At 51.1% G+C, this 10,305-nt stretch overlaps 1 protein-coding gene across 1 annotated transcript in view; it reads left to right on the top strand.

The window, feature by feature from the left end:
- The first annotated feature begins 3,466 nt into the window (after positions 1–3,466).
- Positions 3,467–10,305, top strand: part of SDC3 (syndecan 3) — a 72,294-nt gene continuing 65,455 nt past the window's right edge. The window contains exon 1 of the mRNA XM_027864399.1: positions 3,467–3,640. Coding sequence (XP_027720200.1) covers positions 3,467–3,640 — 174 coding nt within the window. The remainder of the gene's footprint in view (positions 3,641–10,305) is intronic.

Genomic DNA, 10,305 nt, shown 5'->3' with positions numbered 1-10,305 from the left:
GGGCAAGCCACTCCAATATCTTTGCCAAGAAGACCCCAAATGGGGTCACGGAGAGTCGTACATGACTGAGAATGACTGAACAACAAACCTCTTTGACTTCTTAACTCTCTGGCTGTAGGCAGGGATCTAGGTGACCAGCAGGTGGCGCTCTCTTCTCTTTCAGTCCAGCTCCACAACCTGACCTCTGGACCAGCCACTGGAGCGGTAGGGTGGGGGACGGTGTTTGATCCTCTGGATCCCAGAGGTAGAAAGCCAGATCTCAGTGCTAGAACGGGTCTGGGAGGTCATCCAGTCCAACCTCCTACCCTGTGCAACTGAACTGCATTCAAATACAGGAGCCCTGACCTTCCGTCCCCTCCCTCTCCCCAACTTTTCAAGACAGGTAGCCAGTTACCCACCTTTGCTCTCTGAGGAGCTCATTACCTTCAGATGCAACCCCATTTTTTTCTGGGACTCTTCTGATTGAAAGGAAGAAGACTTCCTGGTAAATCTCTCAGAGGGCGGAAATCTGCCTCCCAAGGACATTGGAAGGCAACCTCAGGCTAAATCCCAGAGGAAGGGAAGTATACATGAGGCTTGAGATGACCTTCCTCCTTGGACCTCACACACTGCTTTGTTTTACTTGGCTTGAACGTGCTTATATCCTGTGATATTATATTTTAGAAATCTCTGGGTTTGTGTCTTTACTCAACTATAAACTTTACGAAGGCAGGCACCACATCACAGGTATGGTTCCCCCAGCACCTAATGCTAGGGAGGTGATCCATGACATGCAAGTGAATTGGATTTAAGCGAAGCAGGGCTGTGCCAAGTCACCAGCCTCACTTTCTCCTCTGAGCCATCTGGGTCCAGTGTCCAAATATGGATCAGGACAAGCGGAGATGGCCCCAGATGCAGTGGAAGACCTTGGTCTTTTAAAGCTAAGGTATTTAGAAGGTTTCAGTTTGACTGAGGCAAAGCCCATTCAGTGATTAAGGTTAGGTAATCACAGTGGTGGATAGAGAAGTGACTGCAGATCAGGGTTCAAATCTTGCCTCTGATGCTTATTAACTGGGGTCATTGTGCCCAGATGAGAGATTGGAATGAATCTGGGTCCCTTCCAGCTCTAAGACTGTGAAGTTTGCCTGTTTTTGGTGCCTTGAGAGCCTTTCAGATGTAGCAAGGTGAAGATATGTGGACCCTAAGATTTCCCTTCTCTAGTTCCCTCTGGATGGAATTCTACCAGTCTTTGTGAGGTTTGGATGCCATATGCCTGTTTTTCTCTATTATTGTTGTTGGATTCTCCTCTTGGGATTCATGAGGAAGCTTCCAGGCACTGAGCTGAGGTCATTTCAGGTAAGCTGCTGATTTGGTCCAGTGGCTGGTTGCTAGATCTTCTACTGACTACTTCTATTATAACTTCCACTTATACAAGTGATGTGTGTGTGTGTGTGTGTGTGAAGCCTTTCCCTCCAAAGATATTCTAAACTCAGCGTAGGGCCAGTGAGCAGGGCCCAGAGGGATTTCTCCAAAAGGACCCCTTCTGCCAGGGATCTCAAAGCATCGCCAAGTTTATTGGTGCTCTTAAGCCCATGAACATAACTGAAATAATTCAATTCTATTCCATTCAATAGACATGTATTAAACCCCTACTGTGTGCCAGGCATTGTGCTAAGTGATGGGGACACAAAAAGAGGCAAAAGACAGTCCCTGCGCTCAAGGAGCTTACAATCTCAGACATAAGAATTACTGGGTGGAGATACCAGCTTCAAAGGGAGTCTATGGAGAAGTAGAAGGATTTGAGCTGATGCTGATGGAGAAGGAATTATGAAGGTGATCTGCAGAGCTTTGGAGTTGTGGAGATCAGGGGTTGAATTGAGGGCAGGGGGAAAAGTAGGAGGGCTTGGCTGAAGTTCAAAGAGAATAGAAGGCCTTGAACTGAAATCCTCCCAACCTCCCCCAGGACACCACAGCTCTCCAAGTATTTGAAAGGCTATCTGTCACAGGGAAGAAAGCTAGAACCTGGAGGACTGCCTGGAAGTGGCAGGAAAATTTTGGCTTGAGGATATCAGGAAAATGTCTTAACAATTAGAAAAATGGAATGTCTAGCCTCAAGAGGTGGTGGGCACTTTCTCCTTGGGGGTTTTCAAGTAGAGGTGGGATGACAGCTTGTCTAACGTGAGGTAAAGGGATACAATATGTAACAAGTACAAGGTGGGCTATAAGGCCTTTTGAGGCCCCTTCCAATTTTGTATCTATATGATCCTTGGCCTCCTGGGCTATTAGTGCTACAATTCCCGAAGACATGGGCTTTTCAGATAACCTGGGTACCAGAATTCCCCATCCTTCCTGAGAAGTGGACTCCAACTTTCTAGAGATGAGGTACCACCAATCTTGAGACGTTTGGGCACCAGAATTCCCCAGGAAGCCAACCATAGTATTTCCAAGAATGAGATACCAGCATTCCCAGTGACTTGGGCACCATAATTCCAGAAAGAAACGGACGTCAGCATTTCCAGAGAAGTGGACGTCTCTCACATTCCTAGAGACAAGACACCAGTTGGTGATAGATTCGAAATCCCAGGACATGGGTTCGAATACCCTGTTCTGACCTTGGACAAATCCCCTTAACCCGTCTGGGCCCCTTTCCACTTCTGTAAAGTGCTCGGGCTGCGCCAGGTGAGGTCTAAGGTGACTTCCACATCCCAGCAGTATAAATGTAAGCTCCTTCTGGGCAGTGGATTGTGACTTGAGTCTTTGTACCCCCAGGGCCTGGAGCCAGTAGATTGAGTGACAGGCTCCAAGCCTAAATCTAGCGGTGCCCTAGTCCAGCATTCCCAGAGGAGGAGACGCCCGCTAGCCCCGGGCTCTAGGGCGCAGGTCGTGCTACGCGGTGCGGGGCTGGGAGGACGGCGCTGCCCGCAGCTCTCGGCAGGGGGCCGCGCTCCCTCATCCATCCCCCTCCTTGGCGTTCCCGCGCTCCCCGCGCTCCCCCCGGCTCTCCCGCCCGCCAACTCGGCTCCTCCCCGGCGGTGGGGGCGGCCCCGGGCCGGCGGCGGCGGCGGCGGCGCACGCTTCCTGCGGGGCGGCGGCTGAGGCTGGAGCTGGGTCTGGGGCTGAGCGAGCGGCGCGGAGCTCGAGCCTGAGCCAGAGCGCAGCGTAGCCCGATCTGGAGGCGAAGCCCGAGCGCAGCGGAGCCTGAGCCCGAGCCGGAGCCGGAGTCCGAGCGCAGCAGAGCCCCAGCCGGGAGCCCGAGCCCCCGGAGCCGGGAACCCGAGCAGAGCCCACTGCGGCCCGGATCGCGGGCGCTGTAGACCCCGCAGCCCCCGCGGGCGCCGAGCCGGCCCGCCCTTCCTGCCGGGGCTCTCCCCGCGCGCTCCGCCCCGGGCCGCCCCCGGAGGCGCCTCGGGAACAAAGGCGCCGGACCCGCCCCCGGCCCCCAGCCCCCAGCCCCCGCCCCGCCCCGCCGGGCCCCTAGTCTGCAGCCATGAAGCCGGGGCCGCCGCACCGAGCAGGGGCCGGGGCCGGGGCTGGGGCAGGGAGCGGGAGCGGGAGTGGGGCCGGGGCTGGGACCGGCGCGGGAGCGGGGGCTGGGGCCGGGGCCCGCGGGATGCTGTTGCCGCCGCTGCTGCTGCTGCTCTTGGCGGGACGCGCCGCCGGGGTGAGTGAGAGATGGGAGACCCCCTCCCCAGAATCCCCTCTCCGCCCTCCAGGGATCTCCCCTCCCCCTCCCCCAGTGTCTCCCCCCTTTTCCCTTCCCCTTGAATCCTCCTCCCCTTCCCCAAATTTCCCTCCTTTCCCCCACCGCAGGTGTCCCCTCCCCCTCTCCCTAAATATCCGTCTCCCGCCTCCCCTAGTGTCCCCCCTCCTCGTGTCCACCCTTCCCCTCTCCCCAAATGGCCACTACCCAAAGTGTATCCTCCTCCCCAGCCCCTTCCCCAAATGTTTCTGTCCTCCCCTCCCCAGGTGTCCCCCTTCTCTTCTCTTCAAATACCCCCTTCCCTTCCTCCTCATGTTTTCTCCCTGGACCTCTCCCCAGCCCTGGGACTCCAGTGTCCTTCTCCCTTACTGACCCCTCCTCAGCCAGCTTCCTTCTCCTCCTCCGCCTCCTCCATGCTCTCCCTCTGCTCTTGACCCTTCTTCCACCTTCCCTACTGCTGTTCCCTAACCCTTCTTCCTAGGGCCTCCTCCCCTCTCCTTCCCCTCTCCTGATTAGGGCCTGTCTAGCACAGTCCCTCCTCTGAAGCCCCTTCTCTACTCTGCTTTAGATAGCTACTCCAGGTGCTTCTGCCTGTGATTTGAGGGGACCACTTTGACCCCCATTTGTGCATCCTTTGTATCCCCTCCCCATACCCCTGTGCCCCTCAAATTGAGGCCCTGCTGGGAGCTGGACCTTGTCACCCTTCTCGACACAGCCCTAATCATACAGTGGGGAGAAGGCTGGTGGGTGTGACCACTGTGTTTTGGGAGAGGGGCATCTGGGTATTGCTGCTGCTGAATGTCTCTGAATATGGGTGTGTCCCGTATCTGAGCTTCTCTGGTCACTGTCCATTTCCAGGTGAACAGAAAACATTGGTCTCAGGGGATTCCTTTGTGTCCTCCTTTGGAGAAGCAGATTTCTCACTCTTTGAGGGTCACCTGTGTGAGGGTATTGGGGCATATAAGGTTTACTAGGGTCAGACATGAGTGTGATGGTGATGGACCATGTGTGGGAGACGCAAATAGGAGATGGGGTAAGTAGGCAGGGGTAACCCAGGTATGGGTGATGGTGATTAGGTATATATATATGTGTGTGTGTGTGTGTGTGAAGGTGACCTGGATGCATGATGGTGAAGGGTGTATATGTGTAATTGGGGTGTATACAAGAGAGTGACGTGGAGTATAACTGGGATTTGTATGTGTGGGGGCCATGGGTATGTATGTGAAAGAGTATGTGTGTGTGAATGAGAGAGACTGATGGGTGTGTGTGCTGGTGACTGTGTATGTGTGACCATGAGGGGTGTGTGTGTATATGTGTGTGTGTGTGAGTGATAGTGACCTGGTTGCATGTGACTGTGAGGGGTATGTATGGGTATGCGTTGGTGACCTGAATGTGTGACTGTGAGGGGTGTGTGATGGGGATCTGAGTTTATAGAACTGTTTGTGTGATTGTGTCCTACGTGTGAGCGTGTGTGTGAGCGCACACACATGTGCACATGATACGGGCCCGGAGCTGGGAGCTGGGGAGTTCTATTTTAACTACTGGCTGGCTGAGCCTGTGTTTGGAGGCATAGGAAGAGGGTGGTGAAGAAACCACCTCTGTGGTCATGGGCCATCTCTCCACTGGGATAGAGGAGGCCTTATGGGGAGGGGGATCCAAGGTCAATACATCAGGAGGGGCTGGAGACCATAGATCTCTTTGCTGGACAGTGTCAGAGTCTTAATCTGGGATGGCTTGTAGCTATGAGACCCCCTGGAGCAAGAGTTAAGATCTATTGTCCTCTCCTCCTGCCCCCCCCCCCAATTCCAAAGTTGTGAAATGATCTGGAGGTGGGGGGATAGGGCTGACAGTGGTTGAGGGTGGGTAGCCATGGTCACTCTTCCTTGGGGAGTAAGGAAGAAGGAGGTGAATAGAACGTGGTGCTTTAAGGCCTGGGGGATTAGGTCTTGCAGAAGACTGGGTGGGTGGAGATGGCCCACCCATATGTGGTTTATCCAGATCCTCTCCCCTCTCTCCCCTGGCCCCCATGGGAGGTCAGGGCTGTGGATGGGAGAGGGGGCAGCCATAGGAATGGTCCAGGAGGAGTTCAGGGTGCCCAGGACTCTTAGAAGATCCAGGAGCTACTACCTTGAGCAGGGAGGGTCTCATTAATCTAATGCTTGGAAACTGCCATCATCGTCCATTCTCTTGTGTTAGACATCAAGGAGTTCAAGTCTCATGTCATTTCCTATGCCATAGCCATGAAGTAGGTGGGACAAGCATTATTAGTAATTGTTTTGGAAAACAGACACAGCCCAGCACCTTAAGTATTGGGTAGAATACCAGAGTCGAGTCAGAAAGATCTGCCTCAGACTTACTAGCTGTGTGATTCTAGGCATGGCATTTATACCTTCCCAGCCTTAGTTTGCTTATCTGTAAAATGGGAATGTTAATAGCACCTACTTCCCAGGTTGTTGTGGGGACCAAATGAGATAACATTTGGAAACCTTAAATGCTATATAAATGTTAGTTATGATAAGAATGAAGTTCTTGGAGTCAGGAAGCCTGAATTCATACTCAAGCACTCTACTGACCCAGGGCAAATTATTTCACCTTCCCAATTCAATCTGATCTGGTAAGTATTATGGAATGCCTACTATGTGCAGGGAAGGCACTGTGTGAGTTGCTGGGGCATAGGATGTTTGATAATTTGAAGAAGAAATGTGTTACAGGGAAGTGTTGTGTTTGGAATCATGAGATCTTGACTTCCTGTCCCAGCCCTGTCACTTTTTAGCTGTGTGACCTTGGACAAGCTACACCAGCTCTGTGGGCCTCTTCTTGCCCTCTGAAGAATGAGGGGATCAGACAAGGTGATCCCTAAGTTTGCTTGTGGCTTTAAATTTGTGACCTCTGGGGGTGCGTCAGGGAAGGCTTCCCATAGGAGGGGGTATCTGAGCTGCATCTTGAAAGAAGCTAGGGATTGTCAGAGGTGGGAGAGAACCTTATTTCTTCAACCAGTAAAAGGGAGATAATACTTGCAGTGGGGCAGCTCGGTGGCACAGTGGATAGAGCCCTAGCCTAGAGTGTAGAAGATCTGAGTTCAAATCCAGCCTCAGACTCTTACTAGCTGTGTAACCCTGGTCAAGTTACTTTGTCCTGCGTGCCTCAGTTCTGTAAAATGAGCTGGAGAAGGAAATGGCAAACTTCTCCATAATCTTTGCCAGGAAAACACTAAGCGGGGTTATGAAGGGTCAGACACAAATGAACAACACATATTTGCTTTCCTACTTTATACGTGTGAAGGTACTCTGAGTGTATTGTCGTTATCCGCATTTCATAGATGAAAGGGTTTCACATGGGGCCAGCAGAGACTAGGGGGTCCCCTGGGATCCAGGGGGCCAAAGGGCTTCCCCCTTTGGGAAGCCTCAGCTTCCTAGGCAAGCCAGAAGAAGACGAAATAAGCTGCAGGTGGAACTAATATTTGCTTGAAAGCACCCCAGCTCGGAGGAAGCTGTAGTATGAATCCCTGTCCTTGGGCATCACTTAAAGCCAGGATATGGTTTATTTTGACCTGATTTTGCTAGGAGACCGAGGAACAGAGTAACCCCTCTATACTCCTGGAAGTGACATCAGTCTGGGGGAGGAGGTCCCTGTGCTGACCTCCCAGATTCATTGCAGTCACCTACCTGCCTCGAAGGAGGGCTGTACTCAGTGATGAGGGGTAGGAGGTTAATATCTCAGCATCATAGTCTTGGAGTGGGAAGGGAACTGAGGGGTCTGAGAGTCCAGGATCTCACCAATAAAGGAACTCTTTCTATAGTGTCCCAGAAAGTTGGTTAGCCAGTCAACTGACATTTATTAAATGCCTACTGTGTGCCAGGCACCGTGCTAAGCAATAGGGTCACAAAGGCAAAAACTGAGACAGTCTCTGCTCTCAAGCTTACAGTCTAATGGTCATTCTGCCTGTGCTCAAACACCCCAGTGACAGGGGCTCATTACCTTACAAAGCAGACAATTCCATTGTTACATAGTTATGATTAAGAAAAGCACCAGGTGGAGGGAAGAGGGGAGGATTGGTCAGTCAGTGAATATTTATAAAGAAATATTCACAGCACCACAATATTAGGGATAGAAGGGATGTTAGGGTATAGTGAGTTAGAATTATGGACCCATTGGATGATAGATTTAGAGATGGAATAGGTCAAAGGTCATCCAGTCCAATACCTTCACTTTACAGATGAGAAAACTCAGGTGATTTTAAGCAGCAGAACTGAGAGTTTGAACCCTAGTTGTGTGCTTCCTTTCCACCCTACCACATTGCACTGACTTCCCTAACAGAGAATATTATCTGCTCTGGAAAAGGCCTGCTAGTGCAGTTCCCAACTAGCTGACCAGAAAGTTAGATCAAGTCCAGTTTGGGGATAGTAGCTTCCCTAGTCCTAGACATGCTGGCCAGCAGACTAGCTCCTTATCATTGAAAGTGTGAATATAAAAGATATAAAGACATGAAAAGATACGAGGCTACATATTCTAAGTGCCAAAGATGGGAGAGGGAGAGGGAGGGAGGGAGAGAGGAAGGAGGGGAGGACAACATTGAGGCATGGTACAATAAACAGACAATGAGAGAGGGAGAGAGAGAGAGGGAGAGAGAGAGAGAGAGAGGAGAATAAGAAGAAGAAGAGGAGAGGAGAGGAGAAAAGAGAGAAAAGATAGAGAAGAGGAGGGGAGAGGGAGGAAAGAGGAGAGAAAAGAGAAGAGGAGGAGAGAGAGATAAAATAAGAGGAAAGAAAAGAGAGAAGAGAGAAGAGGGAGAGAGAAAGAGAGAGAGAAAAGAAAAGAAAGGAGAGGAGAGAAAAGAAGAGGGGAGAGAGAGAAAAAGAGAGAGAGAAAAGAAAAGAAAAAAGAAAAGAGAAGAAAGAAAAGAGAGAAAAAGGGGAGAGATAAAAGAAGAGGAAAGAAAAGAGAGAAGAGAGAGGGAGAGAGAGAGGAAGAGAGAAGAGAAGAGGGAGGAGAGAAGAGGAGAGGAGAAAAGAGAAAAGAGAAGAGAGAGGAGGAAAAGAGAGAGAAGAGAGAAGAGGAGAGAAAAAATAGAGAAGAAGAAAGGAGAGAGAAGAGGAGAGAGGAGGAGAGGAGAGAAGAGAGAGAGCGAGAGAAAGAAAAGAAAAGAAAAAAAAAGGAGAAGAGAGAAGAGGAGAGAAAAGAGAAGAGAGAGCGAGAGAGCTAGCGCTAGCTGGATTTGGAGTTGATGACTTTGATTTGAATCCTGACTCTGAGTGTGTGACCTGGGGCAAGTCCCTTCTCCTCTCTGGGCCTCAGTTTTCTCATCTGTAAAATAAAGAGTTTGGGCTTAGATGGCTTCTGAGGTCCCTTCCAGTTCCAAGTCTCTGAACCTAGGACTGAGACAGTCAGGGAAAGCTTCCTGAAGGAGGTAGAATGAGAAGGCTGCACAAACTGAAGCCAGTCAGAGGTGAAGGGTGAGCACCTCTCAAGCAGGACTTATAGCCGGAAGGGACCCTAGAAGCCATCTAATAATCCAACCTCCTACCCCCTTGTTTTATAGATAAGGAATCTGAGGCTCAGTTTGGGGAAAAGACTTACCCAAGGTCAGTCGGTATCAGAACCAGGACCCTGGTCTTCTGATATCCTGGCCAGTGATGTGAGGCATTGTAATACAGGGGATGGAATGCTGGACGTGGAGGCAGGAGAACCCTGGTTTAAATCCCAATTCTGATACTTCACCACAGTACACTGGGAAGCTCACTGCCTCTCTGAGCTTTGTACCTGTAAAATGAAGGAGGTATGAACACATGACTTCAGGTCCTTTCTGACTCCCTGTGATCCCTCCCAGGGAGCTTGTGCTTGTCATGTTAGGGCGATCGGAAAAAAGGATGGGAGCCAATGAGGGCCCGCCCCTTGGACGAGGATTTTTTGAAGAGGTTCCATGACCTCTTGGATGTTTTAAAGAGAATTTGTGGTTCAGGTATGGATTGGATCTTTGATATCTCTTCCACCACTAAGATTCTGTGATTCTATGTTTGAACATTCTGTGTGTTCTAAGATCCCTAACAGCCCCGACATTTGATGTCCTAAAATCCATCCTAGCCCTGATGTTCTGTGTACTAAGGTCCCTCTCAGCTCTGACATTCTATGTTCTAAGGGCCCTCCCAGCCCTGACATTCTGTGTTCTAAGGCCCTCCCAGCTCTGACATTCTATGTTCTAAGGGCCCTCCCAGCTCTGCCATTCTGTGTCCTAAGGGCTCTCACAGTTCTGCCATTCTGTGTTCTAAGGCCTTCCCAGCCCTGACATTCTGTGTTCTAAGGCCCTCCCAGCTCTGACATTCTATGTTCTAAGGGCTCTCCCAGCTCTGCCATTCTGTGTCCTAAGGGCTGTCACAGTTCTGTCATTCTGTGTTCTAAGGCCCTCCCAGCTCTGCCATTCTGTGTCCTAAGGGCCCCCTCAGCTCTGCCATTCTGTGTCCTAAGGGCTGTCACAGTTCTGTCATTCTGTGTTCTAAGGCCCTCCCAGCTCTGACATTCTATGTTCTAAGGGCCTTCCCAGCTCTGCCATTCTGTGTCCTAAGGGCTCTCACAGTTCTGTCATTCTGTGTTCTAAGGCCCTCCCAGCTCTGCCATTCTGTGTCCTAAGG

Source organism: Vombatus ursinus, unplaced genomic scaffold (assembly GCF_900497805.2).
Source record: "Vombatus ursinus unplaced genomic scaffold, bare-nosed wombat genome assembly UNPS02014775.1, whole genome shotgun sequence".
NCBI lineage: Eukaryota > Metazoa > Chordata > Mammalia > Diprotodontia > Vombatidae > Vombatus > Vombatus ursinus.
Note: the sequence above shows the minus strand (reverse complement) of the source record. Positions and strands in the feature narration are given on the sequence as shown.